The sequence below is a fragment of the Suricata suricatta genome, chromosome 9 (genome assembly GCF_006229205.1).
Source record: "Suricata suricatta isolate VVHF042 chromosome 9, meerkat_22Aug2017_6uvM2_HiC, whole genome shotgun sequence".
Taxonomy (NCBI): Eukaryota; Metazoa; Chordata; class Mammalia; order Carnivora; family Herpestidae; genus Suricata; species Suricata suricatta.
This window is the reverse complement of record NC_043708.1, coordinates 110,724,607-110,745,730: the sequence shown is the minus strand read 5'-3', so window position 1 is coordinate 110,745,730 and position 21,124 is coordinate 110,724,607. Positions and strand designations below refer to the sequence as shown.

The 21,124-nt window shown below is 40.0% G+C and overlaps 1 protein-coding gene across 2 annotated transcripts in view; it reads left to right on the top strand.

Annotated features, from left to right (window-relative positions):
* The window catches only part of EDC3 (enhancer of mRNA decapping 3), a 66,351-nt gene that overhangs the window by 18,831 nt on the left and 26,396 nt on the right, over positions 1-21,124 (top strand). For both annotated transcript variants that reach the window (XM_029951908.1, XM_029951907.1), the window contains exon 3: positions 3,208-3,527. In XM_029951908.1, the coding sequence (XP_029807768.1) occupies positions 3,208-3,527 (320 nt within the window). The remainder of the gene's footprint in view (positions 1-3,207; positions 3,528-21,124) is intronic.

Below are 21,124 nucleotides of genomic sequence, written 5' to 3'. Positions count from 1 at the left end.
GTTTGTGTTGTGTTGTAATTAGCTTTTGGCCAATGAATTGGGGTTTGTCAAACATTTTTCTTGTCTCTGTCAATATTATATTATTTAAATGGCTCAAATTCAGAATAATCTTTAAATTTTCTTTCTCAGATTTTTATTATTTGTGTTTTCTTATGTCTAAGGACTTTATTGATCCTTTCCCCACCACCTAAATGTATCTCTTTGTAGATTTGTATTATAATTTATCTCCAGAAGCACAGTTTCTAGTAGCTGAAGTTCTTGGTTACAGGAATGTATTTTTCTTTCTTTCTTTTTTTTTTTTAATATTTATTTATTTTGAGAGAGAGAGAGTACGAGCGAGCATAAGTAGGGGAGGGGCAAAGGGAGAGGGGAAGAGAGAATCCCACATAGGATCAAGCTGTCAACACAGAGCCCAATGCAGTGCTTGATCTCATGAATCATGAGATGACTTGAGCCAAAACCAAGACTCAAGATGCTTAACTGACTGAGCCACTCAGGTGCCCCTGGAATGTATTTTTCTTAGTGTTTGTCTGTGGATCTCAAGTTAAGTTGTTGTCTGCACATCCCGCTTTTCACCAATCTCCCTTGCTTAGATTAGAGCAACAACAGAATGGTCAGACAAGAGCTTCCTTGACTCTCTGAAAAGTACCTTCACATAATCTTTTCTGTAGAAGTATCCATTTTTATTTGTAACGTCTTCTAAAATCAGTAAAAGACATATTCTCTGTGTTCTGGGCTACCCTTGTCCTGTACACTTTACATACTATCCTTTTCTGTCTCCTTTGACACCATACTCCATCTCTTTTGTGTCTTCGTTATCAACCTTTATACTGTCTTTCTCTCTGCATTCCAGCTCCCAGCCTTCCCTCACAATTCACACCCTCCAGCACTCATGTTCACCCACAGTTGGCATGTGTCATTAGGTATTGCCATGTCCTTTCCTTTCTCTTTATGCCCACGGTTCTTTTCAGAGCAAAATGGTCTGTTTTCATTCTCTTTGTGGCCCCATTCTCTAGTCCTCCTTCTCCCTATCATTGTCTTTTTTCTAATTTTACTGTCTTGCTGAAGTAGCTCTTGCTAGTTCATTGTTACAAATTAACTAATTGCCAAATTCTGTGCAGTGTCTTCATTCTAACCTTACTCAAAGACCCCTAACTGTTGAAGAGTCCTCTTTTAGTTCCTCTGTCACTCCTTTGGGTTTTCTTTCTTGTATTCCTCCATTCCTTTACATCCCTGACACCAAGTTCTTTTTTTGTTAATGTGTATTTTTGAGAGAGAGCATGCGAGTGGGGGAGGGGAAGAGAGAGAAGACAGAGAATCCAAAGTGGGCTCTCTATGTGGAGCTTGAACTCCCTGAGATCATGACCTGAGCCGAAGTTGGGTGCTGAGTCACCTAGGTGCCCCTCTTCTACTCACTTTTTAAGGTTGATTTACTCAAAGTTCTCTTTGATTCTTTTCATAGTCTGTAATCTCTCTCAGCCACTTCATGTGTACCTTCTTACACATTAATGAGACCGCAGACCTTTAATTTAGACCCATTATCTGAACTCCAGACACTTATTTTGTCTATTGGTCATTTCCAGGTGGGTATCACACAATATCTTTTTGTTTTTACACCTAGCAAAGGGCTCGACCCTGAGATCAAGAGTCGGGTGCTCTTTTGACTGAATCAGCCAGGCACCTCTCCCACAAAATATTTTTTTTTAATGAATATTTGAACTTTGTTCATATATTCTCTCTCTTTTTTAATGTATTTATTTTGAGAGAGAAAGTGTGAGCGGGGGAGGGGTAGAGAGAGAGAGAGGGAGAGAGAAAACTAAAGCAGGCTCTGCACTGCCAGCATGGAGCTCGACATGTGGCTTGAACCATGAATTGTGAGATTGTGATCTGAGCTGAAGTCACACACTTAACTAACTGAGCCACCCAGGTGCCACGCTCCCACAAAATATCTTAAATTTAAGATTTTTGGGGCGCCTGGGTGGCTCAGTCAGTTAAGTGTCCAACTTTGGCTCAGGTCATGATATCATGGTTTGTGAGTGTGAGCCTCTGTCATGCTTTTTGCTGACAGCTCAGAGCCTGGAGCCTCCTTCAGATTCTGTGTCTCCCCCTCTCTCTGCCCCTCCCATTCTCATGCTCTGTTTCTCTCTCTCTCTCTCTCTCAATAATAAACCAAAACATTAAAAAAATTTTAAAAATTTTCAAAGCTGAACTCATTATGTTATCTGTAGGTTTCTTCTTTCAAATGTCTACCCTTAATTGGGTAAACTAATTATACTTTTCTGAGTTAGAAACTTAGGAATGATTGTAAATTCTTCATTCTCTTTGATCCTCATAATCAGTTAGTCCCCAAACCCTATGGAGTCCAAATGTCTCTTGGTTTCATCTTCCCCTCTCCATTTACGTTGTCACTTGCCCTGTTCATTCCCTCTTATTTCTTGCCTGATCTCCTAACTCAGAGTTCTTTTTGCTAGCTTTTCTACCTTCCCTACAGCCACCAGAAAAATGTAATATAAGTATGATCTGGCCCCCGTAACCTCCACAGCTTTGCCTCCTGTCACTGCTATCCATCTCCAGAATTTTTCCATCATCCCATAGTGAAACTTCATACCCTATAAATTCTAACCCTCCAGTCTTCTTTTCCTGTAGCCCTGGTAACCAATTTTTTGCCTTCTTTCTCTGTGAATGGGACTATTCTAGATACCTCATATAAAGTGGAATCATTTAATAGTTTTCCTTTTGTGATGGTTTATTTTACCTAGCATACTGTCTTCAAGGTTCATCCATGGTGTGCCATGTGTCGAAATTTCCCTTTTAAATGCCTAGCTGGGCGCCTGGGTGGCTCAGTCGGTTAAGCATCTGACTTCAGCTCAAGTCACAATCTTATAGTCTGAGTTCAAGCCCCACGTTAGGCTCTGTGCTGACAGCTCAGAGCCTGGAGCCTGCTTCAGGTTCTGTGTCTTCCTCTCTCTTTGCCCCTTCCCTGCTCACACTGTGTGTGTGTCTCTCTCTCAAAAAATAAATAAACATTAAAAAAAATTAAAGGCCTAGTGAATATTTCACTGTAAGTCTATACCATATTTTGTTTATCCATTCATCTTTCAGTGGACATTTGGGTTTCTACTCTTTGGCTCCTGAGAAGAATGCTGCTATGAACATGGGTATGACACTATTATAGTTTTGAGACTTGGACTCTTTTATGTATTTCAGGGCAGGTGACATTACAGAATTAAAAATTCTGGAGATACCAGGTCCTGGAGAAAACCAACATTTTGGAGACCTTCATCAGACAGAATTAGGCCCCTCTGGTATTGGGTACCAAGTGGGTATCAATCAGAATGGCACAGGCAAGCTGGTGAAGAAGCCAACCTCTTCCAGCAGTGCCCCTCAGAATATCCCTAAGAGAACAGATGTGAAGAGCCAAGACGTTGCCATTTCCCCACAGCTGCAACAGTGCTCAAAGAGTTACGTGGACAGGCACACGGAATCCTTGAGTCAGTCCAAAAGTTTCCGTCGTCGGCACAACTCTTGTAAGTTGGACCAAGTTGGTATTTCTTCTTAATCTGTGTTTCAGGGCTATAAGCTTTTATCCACTGCTGTTCTTTAAGCAAATTCTTTGTTGCCTTAGTGAAAAGGAATGCTAGTAGAGCTTTTCAAAAATACAGCATGAGCCTCTTATTTTAGTATATGTGCTGCCAAAGCGAGCACAGCATGATTCTCTTATTGTAGGTCTACTCCTTCAGGAGATTAAGGGAAAGAAAATAAACTGTTAGAGACTCACACCAGCTCCCTACCCTCTCCCCCTTACTTAACTTCCTTCAAGAAAAGTCAGTACCTGCCTGGAGTTCACATAGATGAAAGTGATTATTGTCTTTAATGTGGTAATGGATGGTGATGTCTGAGTTGAGCCTGCACTTGGTTGTTCTACTAGATTCTTGGATAACTAGTGATTTGGCTCACATCCTTAGAGGAGAGGAAGGGACTGGCTTACTTGTGATTGGACGTTACTGACAAACTACAGTTTTTTTTTTTTAAGTTTATTTTTTGTTTATTTGAGAGAAAAAAGTATGAGTGGGGGAGGAACAGAGAGAGAGAGAGGAGAAAGAGTGAGAATCCCTAGCAATCTCTTCACTGTCAGTGCAGAGCCTGACGTGGGGCTTGAACCTATGAACTATGAGATCATGACCTAAGCCAAAATCAGATGTTTTGCTGACTGAGCCACCCAGGCACCCTTCCCGACAGACTACAATTTTAAATTCGTTGTATTCACTGTCCTTGCTAACACATAAAGGAGAATATGCACTGGTGTGTTGACTGCCCAGTTGTGTTTGCCACTAACAAATTGTTGAATGCGATTTACTCACTATGGAACTGTAATTAATTCACTAGAATCTGGTATGCTTTTTAATACATTCACTAGAATAATGTTATAAAAGTGAATTATAGCAAATTCCTTAAAATCTGTGTGGCATCTGTGTTAGGGGCCAACATTTTTAAGTTTTGAAAATGCCCCGATTTCATGAATGATCTCTTGAAATTTTGGAACTTAAAAAAAATGTATTTCAACACCCTTCATTGCTTAAGTAACTGTCTGAATGGACAGTGGTTGAAAACCTTAGACTAAAATTGAATTGTTACTTTCATATCTTTTTTAAAATTTTTAAAAAATATTTTATTTATTTTTGAGAGAGACAGAGAGAGAGACAGAGACAGCATGAGCAAGGGAGGGGCAGAGAGAGAGGAAGACACAGAATCTGAAGACAGGCTCCAGCCTCTGAGCTAGCTGTCAGCACAGAGCCCGACACGGAGCTTGAACCCACAAACCGTGAGATCGTGACCTGCGCGAAGTCAGACACTTAACCAACTGAGCCACCCAGGTGCCCCACTTCCATGTCTTTTGAAAAACTAAAGAATGCTTGGATAGAAAATTTACTATTTCTATTTAGATTTTAACCCTCTCTGCTTTGCTTTATTCTCCTTTAAAAAAAAGTCCTTTTTTTTTTTTTTTTTTTTTTACTGAAAACACTGACTTGTTTGTATAAAGTGCAAACAGTCAAGCAGTTTATAATCTCATGTGCTCGGAGATATTAGCAGTTTTTTCCTAGTATTTTTTCCTCTTATTATTAATATATTACTAAGGTAAATTTGTTACAATTTGAATGAGTGTTGATACATTATTAAGTAAAGTCTTTTCTTCAGATTACCTTAGTTTTTACCTAATATTCTTGTTACAGACTCTCGTCCAGCATACCACATTGCTTTTAATTAATAGTCATGTTTCCTCTTGCATCTGACAGTTTCTCAGACTTTCATTGGTTTTGGTGACTTAGACTATTTTGAAGAGTTACTGGTCAGGTATTTTGTAGAATATTCTCAATTGAGGGTTGATGTTTCTCTTGTGATTATATTGGGGTTATGTGTTTAGGGTGGAAGACTACAGTGATAAGTTATTTTCATCACTTCATATCAAGGATATGTACTGTCAACATGGTTTATGACTTGATGTTGACCTTGATTACCTGGCTGAGGGAAGTGTGTGTGTCACATTTCTCTGTAGAGTTCTCCCCACCTATGCAGAGTATCTGCATACATTATTTGGAATTCTTATGCACCAGAGATTTGTCTCTTCTCCCCTGTTTATTCAATTACTTATTTTTATCAGTATGGACTCACATGTATTTATCTTATGCTTTGGATTATAGTTCGTCACTGCTTAATTTTAGTGCTTGACACTGGCCACTGGGAGCTTTTTTGGTTAGCTCCTGTTTTCTTGGACAGTCCTCCATTATTGTGGGTAGGTTCTTCCAGAACCCAGTACTACTTTACTTTCTGGCACTACAAGATGCTCCAGGTTTATCTTCTAATCACCTTTTTTTTTTTTTTTTTTTTAATTTGAGAGAGAGCACGTGAGCATGAGGGTGGTTTGGGGGTAGAGGGGGAGAGAAAGAGAGAGTCTTAAGCAGGTTCCACACTCAGTGCAAAGCCTGAGGTAGGACTCAATCCCATAACCCTGGAATCATGACCTGAGCCAAAATTGAGAGTCAGACGTTCAATCAACTGAGCCACCCAGGAGCCCTCATTTTCTTCTATATTTTTTGCCCTAACCCTAGAATCAGCCATGTCTCCAAGGAGTCCTGTTTATTTTATTGGAGAGTGGATAAGCCATTACCTGGGTGCTAGTCATGCTCATTGATGTCAGCCGTTTTGGCTGACAGAGCAGGGAAATAGATATATGTATATTTGGTCAGTGTATATACACCTATCTATTACTATTTTTATATGTAACCTTCTGTAGTATATGAAGCTAAGCATGAATTAATACTGATTTCTCCAGCTCGAATCCATTACCACCTGTGTCACTCTAGTCACCTCTTTTTCTTACCTGTCACCTCTCACTCTTAACAGTGAAAGACTGGTCTCCTACCATCTGCCATCCTTGGGCTTAAATCATTCAGTTCCAGCGTACATGTAAGGCACTATCAGAATTACTAACCTGTACCCACATTCCCTTTATCGACTTGTTTTATACATTTGTAACAGATTGTTTTGTCACATTCTGCCTTCCATCCTGGGATCCTCCCACCTCCTCAATGAATTAAAAAAAAATTGCATATATTAAGGCTTATTGTTTGTGCCCTAAAGTTCTGAGTTTTTTTTAAGTTCGATTTTTTAAAATTTTTATTTATTTACTTCTTAAAAATAGTTTATTGTCAAATTGGTTTCCATATAACACCCAGAGCTCTTCCGCACAAGTGCCCTCCTCCATTGCCAGCACCTCTTCCCCCCTCCCCCTCCCCCTTCAACCCTTGGTTCATTTTTAGTCTTCAATAGTCTCTAGGTTTTGCATCCCTCTCTCTCCCCAACTCTTTCCCCCTTCCCCTCCCCATGGTCCTCCATTAGGTTTCTCCTGTTAGGCCTATGAGTGCAAACTATCTGTCCTTCTCTGCCTGACTTATTTCACTTAGCATGAAACCCTTGAGGTCCATCCACTTGGCTACAAATGGCCAGATTTCATTCTTTCTCATTGCCATGTAGTACTCCATTGTGTATATATACCACATCTTCTTGATCCACTCATCAGGTGATGGACATTTAGGCTCTTTCCATGTTTTGGCTATTGTTGACAGTGCTTCTATGAACATTGGGGTACATGTGCTCCTATGCATCAGCACTTCTGTATCCCTTGGGTAAATCCCTAGCAGTGCTATTGCAGGGTCATAGGGGAGTTCTATGGATAGTTTTTTGAGGAACCTCCACACTGTTTTCCAGAGTGGCTGCACCAGTTTACATTCCCACCAACAGTGTAGGAGGATGTCCGTCTCTCCACACCCTCGCCAGCATCTGTAGTCTCTTGATTTGTTCATTTTAGCCATTCTGACTGGTGTGAGGTAGTATCTCCTGTGGTTTTGATTTGTATTTCCCTGATGATGAGTGATGTTGAGCATCATCTCATCTGCCTGTTGGCCATCTGGATGTCCTCTTTGGAGAAGTGTCTGTTTATGTCTTCTGCCCATTTCTTCACTGGATTATTTGTTTTGCAGATGTGGAGTTTGGTGAGTTCCTTGTAGATTTTGGATACTAGCCCTTTATCTGATAATGTCATTTGCAACTATCTTCCCCCCCCCTTCCCTTGGTTGCTTATTTGTTTTCTTGTTTCCTTTGTAGTGCAGAAGCTTTTTATCTTGATGAGGTCCCTCCCAATAGTTCATTTTTGCTCTCATTTCCCTTGCCTTTGGGGATGTGTCGAGTAGGAAATTGCTGCGGTTGAGGTCAAGGAGGTTGTTTCCTACTTTCTCCTCAAGAGTTTTGATGGTTTCCTGTCTCACATTCAGGTCCTTCAGCCATTTTGAGTTTATTTTTGTGTATGGTGTAAGAAAATGGTCTGGTTTCACTTTTCTGCATGTTGCTGTCCAGTTCTCCCAGCACCACCTGCTAAAGAGGCAGTCTTTTTTCCATCGCATACTCTTTCTTGCTTTGTCAAAAATTAATTGGCCGCACATTTGTGGGCCCAGCTCTGGATTCTCTATTCTATTCCATTGGTCTATGTGTCTGTTTTTGTGCCAATACCATACTGTCTTGATGATGACAGCTTTGTAGTAGAGGCTAAAGTCTGGGATTGTGATGCTTCCCATTTTGGTTTTCTTCTTCAATATTACTTTGGCTATTTGGGGTCTTCTGTGGTTCCATACGAATTTGGGGATAGTTTGTTCTGGCTTTGAGAATGCTGGTGCAATTTTGATGGGGTTGCATTGAATGTGTAGATTGCTTTGGGTAGTAATGACATTTTCACAATGTTTATTTTTCTGATCCATGAGCATGGAATGTTTTCCCATTTCTTGGTGTCTTCTTCGATTTCTTTCATAAGTTTTCTATAGTTTTCATCATATAGGTCTTTTACATCCTTGGTTAGGTTTACTCCTAGGTATTTCATGGTTTTTCATGCAATTGTGAACGGGATCAGTTTCTTGATTTCTCTTTCTGCTGCTTAAAGTTCTGAGTTTTAACATGCACTGCCTTGTATCCATTATCACAGTACTACACAGAATTCCTTGTTTAACCAGTTTAGTCTTTCTAACTATTCCTCCATGACCTTTCTCCCACCTCAGCAACTACTGATCTTTTCACCATCTTTGTAAGTTTCACCTTTTCCAGAATACGACATAATTAAAGTCACACAGTATGTAACCGTTTAAGACAAGCTTCTTTCACTTAACAATGTGCATTTAAGATTCATTCATGTTGGGGTGCCTGGGTGGCTCAGTCAGTTGAGTGTCCGACTCTGGATTTTGGCTCAGGTTATTATGCCAGAGTTGTGGTATTGGGCTCAGCATGGAGCCTGCTTAAGATTCTCTCCCTCTGCCCCACTCTCCCATTTGTACTCTCTCTCCCTCAAACTAAAAACAAAAAACAAGGGGTGCCTGGGTGGCTCAGTTGGTTAAGCCTCTGACTTCGGCTCAGGTCAGATCTCACATTCGTGGGTTCGAGCCCCCCATCAGGCTCTGTGCTGACAGCTAGCTCAGAGCCTGGTGCCTGCTTCCGGTTCTGTGTCTCCTTCTCTCTCTGCCCCTCCCCCTCTGATGTTCAAAAATAAATAAAACATTTAAAAAAAATAACAAAAAACAAAAAAACAAAAAAAAATCATTCATGTCTTTGCGGCTTGATAGCTCATTTACTTTTATTGCTGACTAATATATCTCATTGTATGGATGTATCAAAGTTTGTCTATTTATCTATTGAAGATATCTTGGCTAATTGCAACTTTTGATGATTATGAACAAAACTTGCTAGAAACATTTGTGTACAGGTTTTATGTGGACATAAGTTTTCAGATCAGTTGGGTAAATACCTAGGAGTATGACTGCTGCATATTATGGTAAGACTGTCGAATTTTTCCCCCTTACCAACAATTATAGCAACTCTCTTGAAAGTGTGCCATTAATTTCAAACAAGTAATTTATTTGATCTTTAACAAGTCACTGGTAAAAAAAAAAAAAGTTGGGTCACTCTCAGAAAGTATCCCCTGGTGGATAATACTTCTGCTTTTGCTGCTTAGTCGGTTCCCTAGATTATTAAGTGTACTTAAATAAAGGGATCATAGCAAAAAAAAAAAAATGTTATTCTGTTTCAGAGAACTTCTTTTGAATCCAGATTAGTGTGGAAAATGTCTGTGACCTGGGAATTTGATGATGAGATGTGGCTCAGAATTGGTTTATGATAGGTAGACTTGCATTTATGTATTTATTTTTTATTTTTTTGTTTCTTAATGTTTAGTTTTGAGAGACAGGGAGCATAAGCAGGGGAGGGGCAGAGACGAGACATAGAATCAAAAGCAGGCTTCAGGCTCTGAGCTGTCAGCACAGAGCCCAGTGCGGGGCTTGAACTCCTGAACAGTGAGGTCATGACCTGAGCCGAAGTCAGACGAGTAATTGTCAGGAGTCCCAGAGTTGCATTTATTTATCTGTTTAGTGAACCCTGTAAATTAGTAGAAAGGTCTGCCAGGGCATTTTAAGGATTCCAAGAAAATAGATTGGTGTCTTCCCACTTCAGTTGTAATGTAGATTATCATTATTGCTGAATGAAGAAATGGAGATTAAGTATTTTTTGTATTAGAGATATATAAATAGAAATTTTCCTGGTATATGTTTATTGATGTTGAAACTAGTAGGTTGATAAAGTATAGGAATATAATCTCCAATTCTGGTTTTTAAGTATTCTTTTAAGGTTAGTGATGAGTTGTTGAGGGATTTGTTGGTTATAGTTACCTAATCAAACATTCATGAGAGATTTAGTACAAGCAGATTTTATTTTACTTATTTTTTTAAAGGTTTATTTTGAGAGAGAGAGTGTGTGTGTGCACATGCAAGTGGCAGGGGGGCGGGGGCAACGAGAATCCCAGGCAGGCTCTATGCTGCCAGCAAAGAATCTGATGTGGGGCTCCATCGCATGAACCATGAGACCATGACCTGAGCCAAAATCAAGAGTCAGACACTCACCCAACTGAGCCATCCAGGCACCCCAAGTTAATTAATTAATTAATTATATTTCTTTAGAGAGAGTGCAAGTGTGTGTGTGTGTGTGTGTGTGTGTGTGTGTGTGTGTGTGTGGAGAGGGAGGGAATATCCTAAACAGACTCCATGTTTGTCAAGTAGATGAATGGAATATTAGTCCTGGGAAGCAGAAGAAAACTATTTGAGACTGGGTAAGGATACAGGTCTGTGTATGTATGGTCTGTTCATTCATTTTACCAGTGATCCCACCATCCAGGGTCCTACTATGAGTTCTTAACCTCCTTGGATGTGCCCTGGTGCTGGACCCCAAGAAGTTGAATTATTACCAAAGCCTAGAATTTGGAGGGTTGAAAAGGAGGTTCCAGATGCTCTCAGTTATCTCTTTGTGAAGCCCATTGAGTCTGACATGAAAACATTTGCAGTTTGACCTTCAGGTGCCCTTTAGCGTGCTAAGTGCAGAACAAAGTTCCCTTTTACAATATGTGTGTGACAAAAACCAATAAATAAGTGGCACTGAGGGTTACACAACAATGGGTTTGTTGTAAGTTATCCTGGCCAAAGGGCTTTTGTGCCAAAGACTGGCAGCAAAATGGCACAGGAAGGCGGCCAGCCTCTAGTCTTAACACATACTTGGCCCTTGCAATTGAAAGGTAAAGAAATCTGTGAGGCACTGTTTATCCTTTCCAAGAGAAGTGCTTTTCTCTTTTAGTGGACAAAAGCCATTTTATCCCCCCCCCCAAAAAAATTTATTAAATTCTAAACAACAGCTGTGCTTAGTTTTATATATATTATATTTCAAATGAGCGCATTTTAATTATTTGCCAAAGGCCATTTTAAATATGGAACCAGGCCCTTGGGCTGAATAAACCAAGTATTGAAACAGCTTATTCACCCAGGACTTCCCAATATTTGTTTTAAAGTATGAGGAAAAGGAAGAATCAGAGACAACCGAGCATATTGGCTTGCTTTCCATTTACTTTATAATCCTTATCTTTTTCTTGCTGACTTATGATGTCAGTATTTCCTCTTGGAAATCTTGTTTGCTGTCTACTTTCCTAACAGTGTTTGGAACATAGCTGATCCTTAGTGTATATTTGTCCAATGAGTGAATGTAAGCTTCGTATTCAGAGAGACTGTGAGGAAATACCTGATACCTTCTAAAGACATGACTCTGGTTTGGTTGCAAGTGGTGTTTATAGAAACTTAAGGCTGAGCCAAAAATGGCTTCCTATTTTGCTGCTTTTGCTCTCTCTTCTCTCAAGCTGATTAATTGCTTGTCTTCATCTTTCATTGTGATAGATTTGGAATAGTTCATTGTCAGTTCATACTGGGCATGACTGAACTCCTTTCCTCTGAAGCCCTTCCCTCATACCGCCTCTTTATTATTGTGGACAACTTCATCTTCCTGTCTTTTTCAGTCACGCAAAGATTTGATAGCTCCCTTTCTTTCTCATAGTTGATCTCAAGTTGCCTCTTCTTTAGTGACCTCTTTAGACTCTTAACTTTTGTTGTTTGTATGGGTGTGTTTTGTTTTTTGTGATGGTTGTTTTTATTCAGGAGAGATTTGTATATTTATGGTAGACAGAGCATAGAATTGGGTGACAGGTCTGAATGACATAGTTCTGCCCTCTGTTGCTTGCATTGTCCTTGGGGAGTTAGAGTAAAAACACAGATAATTGCAGAACAAAGTAGGTAGTATGGGGCAAGTGCTACGTGAACGGTATGGTACCCACACTGCTGCAGGTGGTCAGATGGGGGTGATCTCTTAGCTGGAGTAATCAAGATGGTGTGCTTGGGCTGAGTCTGTAACAATAAAAATGAGAAACAGCTTAAAAGTTCATCAGTAGGTAGGGTATATATCAATAGAATATAATCTATAAAAAATCTTTTAAAAATTTTTTATTTTTATTTTTTATATAGTTTATTGTCAAATTGGTTTCCATACAACACCCAGTGCTCTTCCCCATAAGTGCCCTCCACCATTACCACCACCTCTTTTCCTGCCCCTCCCCCTTCAACCCTCAGTTCATTTTCAGCATTCAGTAGTCTCTCAAGTTTTGCGTTCCTCTCTCTCCCCAACTCTCTTTCCCTCTTGCCCTCCCCCTGGTCCTTCATTAGGTTTCTCCTGTTTTCCTGTTAGACCTATGAGTGCAAACATATGGTTTCTGTCCTTCTCTGCCTGACTTATTTCGCTTAGTGTGACACCCTCACGGTCCATGCACTTTCCTACAAATGGCCATATTTCATTCTTTCTCATTGCCATGTAGTACTCCATTGTGTATAAACACCACATCTTCTTGATCCACTCATCAGGTGATGGACATTTAGGCTCTTTCCATGTTTTGGCTATTGTTGACAGTGCTCCTATGAACATTGGGGTACATATGCTCCTATGCATCAGCACTTCTGTATCCCTTGGGTAAATCCCTAGCAGTGCTATTGCTGGGTCATAAGGGAGTTCTATGGATAGTTTTTTGAGGAACCTCCACACTGTTTTCCAGAGTGGCTGCACCAGTTTACATTGCCACCAACAGTGTAGGAGGGTGCCCATCTCTCCACATCCTCGCCAGCATCTGTAGTTTCTTGATTTGTTCATTTTAGCCATTCTGACTGGCGTGAGGTGGTATCTCAGTGTAGTTTTGATTTGTGTTTCCCTGATGATGAGTGATGTTGAGCATCGTTTCATTTGCCTGCCTGTAGGCTATCTGGATGTCCTCTTTGGAAAAGTGTCTGTTTATGTCCTCTGCCCATTTCTTCACTGGGTTATTTCTTTTGTGGGTGTGAAGTTTGGTGAGTTCCTTGTACATTTCAAATGTTTTATTTATTTTTGAGAGAGAGACAGAGCTAGAATATGAGTGTGGGAGGGGCAGAGAGAAGGAGACACAGAATCTGAAGCAGGCTTCAGGCTCTAAGCTGTCAGTACAGAGCCCAACACAGGGCACAAATACACAAACCGTGAGATCATGACCTGAGCTGAAGTCAGATGCTTAATTGACTGAGCCACTCAGGCGCCCCTATAAAAAAATCTTGTATAAAGGTATTTGGAGAAATCATTCATGAAACAGAAGCTCCTAAGTAAGAAAGCAAGGTACAAAACTTTATAAGATGGATGCATACTTTTCAACTAAAAGGGAACATGTCAAATTGTTAAGTGAATATCTGCAATTTTCGGGGTGCCTGGCTGGCTCAGGTGATTAAGTATCCAACTTCAGCTCAAGTCCTGATCTCATGAGTTTGAGCCCTACATCAGGCCCCTTACTGACATTGAGGAGCCTGCTTGGAATTCTCTCTCTGCCTCTCCCCTTCGTGTTCTCTCTCTCTCTGTCTCTCTCAGAATAAACTTTAAAAAAGTTCAGTGAATGTCTGCAATTTTCTGTATATTTTATGCAGTATTAAGAACATTTGTTAACAAAAAGTTATTTCTAAAAAAAGGCAATTTGTTTCCTGTGGCTTTTGAATTCCCTTTTTACCATTGTGCTGTACTGAATAAGTTTTTTGCTTTTGCCTTGTATGCTCATTTTCTAGACCTGATCCTCTGCTAGTTCTTTTAACTTTGCTTAGGTCTGTCAGAGTTACATGTCCTTATTCTTGTTTCCACAGATACCTGTGGAATTTGGAATCTGACAGATCAGAGTTTGAGTCCTAACTTAGACATTAATTAGCTGTATTGGTTTGGAATCCTTAGTTTCCTCATTGGTAGAATGCTGATTTTAATTGGGTTGTTCTGAAGACAGACTGAGATAATGTACATATCAAAGCCTAAGATGATGCCAGTTACTTAGGTTCTGCCAGTTGACAGGTGGTGGGAGCCCTTAGTATCTTTCTTCCTTTACTCATGGCTAGTCAGTAACTATAGAAATAATACCATCGTAAGTACTTTCTTGCTTCTTTGATACCTTATAATACTTTAGAATATTATAATAGTGAGGTAATCTTTGTGAAAAGACTCGTGGTAAATGTTAAAGTACAAGTGGATTTTATCATTTAGGATGCCCTGGCTATAATAGAAACCCTACTTAATGGCTCATATAATAAAGAAATTAGGTCACATATGAAATCTAGCGTTGGGGCATTTCCAGGCTTAGTACAATCAGGCCTCCACTCTAGTTTCTCTGAAGCTCATGTTTGTGCATTGGCTTTGCCCTTAAACTGATACTTGCCAGTTCTAGCAGTTCTAGGTGTCTCGTCCAGAGTCTTAAGGAGAGAAGACACTGTCTCTTCTAGTGTATCATCTTTAGCAGGATTTCTCAACCTCGGTGCTCATGATATTTTGGTCCAGATAATTTTTGTTGTGGGAGACTGTCGTGTGCATTGTAGAATGTTTAGCAGTATCCCTGGACTCCACCCTCTAGATGCCAGGAACACTCTTCAACCACCACCGATTTTAACAACCAAAAATGTCTCCAGACATTGTCACATGTCCTATTGGGGTGTAATATTGCCCTTGATTGAGAATCAGAAGTTTTTCAGGAGTGAGGAAACCTTGTTATCAGAAACTGCTGTAAGATGTACTCTCCACCATTCACCCCATTCTGTCTTCTTGACCAGTATGCTTCACATGCCCATGCTTAAATCAGTGATTGGCATGAGCAGCACCATGATTGATTCAGAAATTTATCTGTTCCCTTCCCTGAGAGGAGGGTATGGTATCTAACTGAACAAAAATGGGTTTTGTTCTGAGGGAGAGATCTGGACAACAGAATCTGCTTTACAGGGCAAAAAACTCTAAAATTGCTTACCTGTGGCAAGGGCCTATTGAAAGTGCCATGGGGAAGATACAGGCAGTTTGACTGTTGGGTCTGCAGAAGTGGTTGGGAATGATAGTAAAGGGGGTGAGGGTAACCTTAGATGAGGACTGGGGTTATGTCGATATTGTTCACTTGACTCTCCAGCACTTAGCACAGATCCTAGTGGATAGCAGATGCTTAATGGACATTTTTTTTTTACAATGAATATAGAAAAATGCTGATCATAATTCTATCCTGAGTGAAATGTATTTTGGATTCAGTGAGCAGTGGTATGATTATAGGTACAAGTGGCTGAAATGAAGAGACTCCTGGAGACCACCCCCATTCCTTTCTTTCTGATAAACCATATTCAGCTTCAAAGAAATGTGCTTTGGCCTAAATAGTGCCTTAAAATAAGCATGAAGTATTTGACTCCTAATATTGATGTTATCAGTTCATTAGGTTTCTTTTACTCCCTTTTGTAAAAGTAAACATTTCTGTGACACTGACAATTCTTGATGGACTCACCAATCTATTGACTTTTTTCTATAATACATATATACTATATCCATTAGATATGAGACACAGGAACAAATTAAAAAGGACTATACAAACATGAAGTAAACTTCTGTAGTAATATTGGTTCAAATTCAAATATGGTTCAAAATATGTGTTGCTTATTAAAAAATATTTGGTTATTCAACAGAGTGAATAATTATGAGTCATTGACTTTTTGGAGGTGGTGGGAAGTGATGGAGATTCCAAGATGATGTTTATTACCTTGATTGTGGTCATGGAATTACAAGTGTTTGCATATGTCCAAACTCATCAAATTGTATCCATTAAGTATGTTCAGTTGTTTGTATACTGATAACTACCTCTAGTAAAGCTGTAAAAACAAAAATCAGTGTTGCACCTCTGAGCAGATGAAGCTGAAGTGCATCTTCTCTTGGCTCCCAGGACTGACTCTTGGCTGACTTTGTTTCTTTAGTAGTCTCCCTTTCTACTACTTTTTTGTTTTTGCTTGTCTACAGCTAAGCTGTTACCATTGGTAACACAGTGGTTAGGAGTTTGGCTTTATAGTTTGATCACTTGTTCTCTGTAAGGGAATTAATGTTTCTAGATATATACTTTCTGTTGGGTGAGAGACCATAGAAAATCTGGTTAGTCTTTCTATTTGTCTAATTGTCTACTTTGAGCTCAAGTCCGCTAAGATTTCCATCCTCACTGGGAGAAGATGAGCTCTTCATCATTTATATTGTTCTGTGTTTAATCTTGGCCATGTCTGAGATTTTAGAATTGGAGCTGCAAGCACCATTTCTGTGTAGGTCTGCGTGCCTATCATTCAGAAAGTTCTTTACCTTTACAATTTAAAAAGGATGAAATAAACATGAACTATTTTTAAGGGAATATTTTATTAATGGTTCAAAACCTTTTTGCTTATAAACATTAATATTTGGTTAGAACACAGTGATTAGCTGTGAGTCATTATTTTTTTTTAAATCTCGGTATACCACTAAAGAAAATAGTAACCACACTAGTTATTGCAGAAGAAATTTTAAAAAATTTATTAAGTAGGTGTTAGAAGACCAAAAAAGCAAAAAGACGCATTGAGGGAGGGGAAACAGGGAAGAGGCTGCCATTAGCAGGAACTTGAAGTTCAGAGAAGGGGCTTCTCAGAGCTTTGCCAGTAGTTCCAAGAGCTGCCCCGACGCTGGGTCCACCTGCACAAGGTGGAAAGAAAAACCTGAGACAGGAGCCACCTGCCAGGGCAGTGCTGGTGTGAATAGCAAGCAAACAAGAAGGAGAAAGTCCCGTCTCATTCCTCCTTCCCTTTTACCTCCGGTGTCTTCAAGTGTCTACTACTGGTAGTGGAACTGGACAGGAAGCCGCCCAAGGGAGGGAAAATGCAGTTGGGGAGTTCCAGCCCAGCTTCGCAGAGATGGAGTGTGGAGTAGAAGACTAATAAGCGACATGCTGAATGAACACTTTGAATGAAACAGAGGTTCAAAGAACTGGTCCTGGGTTCAGCGAATTAAAAAAATTAAACATTTTTTTTCATTGCTGGAAAGTTATTAGCTGAAAAAAAAAAAGGCAAAACTGAAAAGAATACTTCTGAGAGGCCTGACGCAGAGCAGGGGGAGCACACTTGAACCTGTATGGGGCCAGATATTAAATATTTTAGGCTTTGCCGGTCATGAGGTCTCTGTCTCAAATACTTAACATTACTTTTGCAGCACAGAAGTGGCCTTAGACAATATGTAAACAAATGAGTGTGACTGTAAGAAAGAAAGAAAACTTGCTTACAGAAACAACGGTGGGCTGGATTTGGTGGGCTCCAGTTTGCAGACTCCTGATGTAGAATATATACTTCCGGGTGAGGTTAATCAGTGAGAGTCCATATGGATTCATGGTTGGAGTAACTAACCGTGATACTTTTTTTTAATTTGGGAGACCATCTTCTTAGATCTGATCAATTTTTTAAAAACTTCATTCTAGCCAAAGAAGGCCTATAAAAGGAATTGGAGGAGGTATTAGCTCTGACATTCTTTTGTTCACTTACAATTGCATTATTCGTATCATCTTTAATACAGAGTTTCTTGATAGGAATCTTTTAAAGCCACATATTTTACTATGCTTTAGTAGCTAATAATTTATATAGTTGGACAACAGTACTTGATGCCTCTGAACTGTATACTTAAAAATGGTTAAAATGGGGGCACCTGGGTGGCTCAGTCGGTTAAGCCTCCGACTTGAGCTCAGGTCAGATCTCACGTTCGTGGGTTCCAGCCCCGCATCAGGCTCTGTGCTGACAGCTAGCTCAGAGCCTGGTGCCTGCTTCCGGTTCTGTGTCTCCTTCTCTCTCTCTGCCCCTCCCCCTCTCATGCTCTGTCTCTCTCTGTACCAAAAAATAAATAAAACATTAAAAAAAAATTTTTAAATGGTTAAAATGGTAAATTTTATGTCATATACATTTTACCATAACAACAAAAATTGATGCAAGTCCACTTGCACAAACACACTTCTTATTATGGAACATCACTCTTTCTTCCAACATCTCAAATATTGGCAGTGATTGGCTGGCATGAAACCTTATGAGGGTGCCAATTTTTATCCAAACATTAAATTCACAAGGCTTAATTTCCTATTCTTTTTATTTTTTTACTCTAAAAAAATAGAGTACGCAGTATTTTCTCCCTTCATCCCAGTGGGTCATCCTTTACACTCCTGGGTATGCCCACACCCACTGGAGAAGGACCACTGAGCCAGAGGCCTGTTTTCTAATAGTATGCTTTGATTTGTATTGAGGCAGAACATTAGTCCTGGATACTGGACTTTTTTCTAGTTCTTCCTGGCCTACTTCTATTGCTGAGGGTGTTATCCTAACCTTGTATTTTCATGGTTGCTCTCCCATTCCTAATCCAGCTCTGCTTTTTTCATCCACATTTCTATAATACTTTATATAAATTTGTTGTAATTCTCATCATGTTGTATTTTAGTTACTTGCTCATATATCTCTCCTCCTTTAAAAAGAAAAATGTTTGTTTATGTTAGAGCATGAAGCAGGGAGGGTCAGAGGAGAGAGAATCCCAAACAGGCGGAGCTCAATTCTATGACCATGAGATCATGACCTGAGCTGAAATCAAGAGTTCCTTGCCTCAGTAATGAACATTCATGCTTCCTACAGTCTTTGCATGGGAAAAGGTCTCAAGGCAACTTGTTGCCAGAGTTTTAATTTAAGAATTTATGTTTTGTGGGGGCACCTGGGTGGCTTAGTCCGTTAAGTGTCCAGCTTCGGCTCAGGTCATAATCTCACTGTTTGTGGTTCGAGCGCCGTGTCGGGCTGTGTGCTGACCGCTAGCTCAGAGCCTGGAGCCTGTTTCAGATTCTGTGTCTCTCCCTCTCTCTGACCCTCCCCTGCTTGTGCTGTCTCTCTCGGTCTCTCAAAAAAAAATAAAAAAAAATTATGTTTTTATTAAAACTTTTTAAATTTATTATTTTTTTTATTTTAGAGGGTATAAGCAGGGGAGAGTAGGTGGAGGGAGAGAGAGGGAGGGAGACAGACAGACAGGGAGAGATGGGGGGAGAGAGCATTTTAAGCAGGCTCCACACTCAGCATGGAGCCTGACGAAGGGCTTGATCCCACCACCCTAGGATCATGACCTGAGCCAAAATCAGAGTTGGTTGCTCAACTGACTAAGCCACCAGGCACCCCTCTCCTCCTTCCTTTTTGAGTAGCATGTCTTGGTTGTATACTATATTTTCTAGCACCATGCTCTCACTAAATGTTTTTGTCAGATTATTGGGACTAGAACTTAACCCACATTTTGACAAGCTTGTCGTTTTATAATCCAAGCTATTGATGGTGGCTCAGCTAGATCTTCCTCTCCTTTATAATTTTGGGCAACCGTAGTTATTTTCAGAGGCCTAAATCTCATCTCAGCGCAGCCCTTCTCTATACCGATATTTAGCATTAGGAAGATTTGGGAACATGAGTTATATTTGCACAGTATACATCTCTCAGAATAATTATTGCAGTTGATCTTGCCAGTGTTGATTAATTTGTTAAATAATATTTATTGATTCTGCTGTATGCTAGGAACTGTGCTGGGGATACAGCAGTGAGCATTTTACATACAAGAAAAGTGAGATTATAGAACATGTTAACGTGAATTGCAGCTAGATCCTGGGTGTCCTGGCTCATCCATAGGGTAGAAGGGAGTTGCTGTAGAGGGTAGAGCAAGATAGTTGGGATGATGTATGTGAGGGGGTTTGCTCGTGATCATTCTAACCTCTTCATAAGTATTTTCAGTAATTAAAGAGCTCAGTCTTTCGAAAGGGAGCACATACATTTATTTAAACCATATTGAAAGTTTAGTCTGGCATACCTTTAGTCTGGTCCACCCTTTCAGGGTGGTCAGAATATAAACTCAATTCAGGATTCTCTAGGAGTGGATGGTTTGGAGGATTCTGTGGGAATTTCTTTCTTGGCTGCTAGAAGAGTAGTTGACTGATGTGTGGTGGCCAGATAGAGTGTCTGGTGTTGATGTGCATCTTGGTGCAGTCACTGTAGAATCAGGTTAGTATGATCTTGTTCTGTTTGATGGTTCAGAAGTTGCTTCCCTACAAGTGTTAAATTCTGAGAAAAGATCATGTTAAGAGATCTAGGGGTGCCTGGGTGTTGTCTCAGTCAGTTAAACTTCCAACTTCAGCTCAGGTCATGATTTCATGACTTGTGAGTTTGAGCCCCATGTCAGACTCTGTACTGACGGTTCAGAACCTGGAGCCTGCCTTGGATTCTGTGTCCATCTCTCTCTGCCTCTCCCCTTCTTGCACGCTCTCTCTCTCTCGTAAAAGTAAATATTAAAAAAAAGAGCTAAAAGCAGGTTTATAAGTCAAAATACCAACTTATAGTGATAGATGTTAAGTCTGGCTCAAGATCTAGAATCTCTACACCAGAGATTCCCTCCAGCTGGGTTCTAAGCTATAAGACCACATTAAAAATTTAGAAGGTTGTTTGCTTGGGAAGTATAGAATCTGGAGCCAGTTGAGTAGTAGTTTTCTGTTAACTTCAGGTTATGAGGAGTTGATCTTCTTTTACTCTCGGGATGTTTCCCTCTCAACTGCTGGATATTTGGGGTCAAACCACTCAGACTTGTGGGAAGAAACTGCTGTACCCTTGTCCTTGCACTGTTTTTTTTTTTCATATTTTCATTTTTTATTTTTTTTAGATTAATTTATTTTTTAATTTACATCCCAAGTTAGCGTATAGGCAACAATGATTTCAGGAGTAGATTCCTTAATGCCCCTTACCCATTTAGCCCATCCCCCCTTCCTCCAACCACTCTCCCAATCCTCTGTTTGTTCTCTGTATTTGAGTCTCTTATGTTT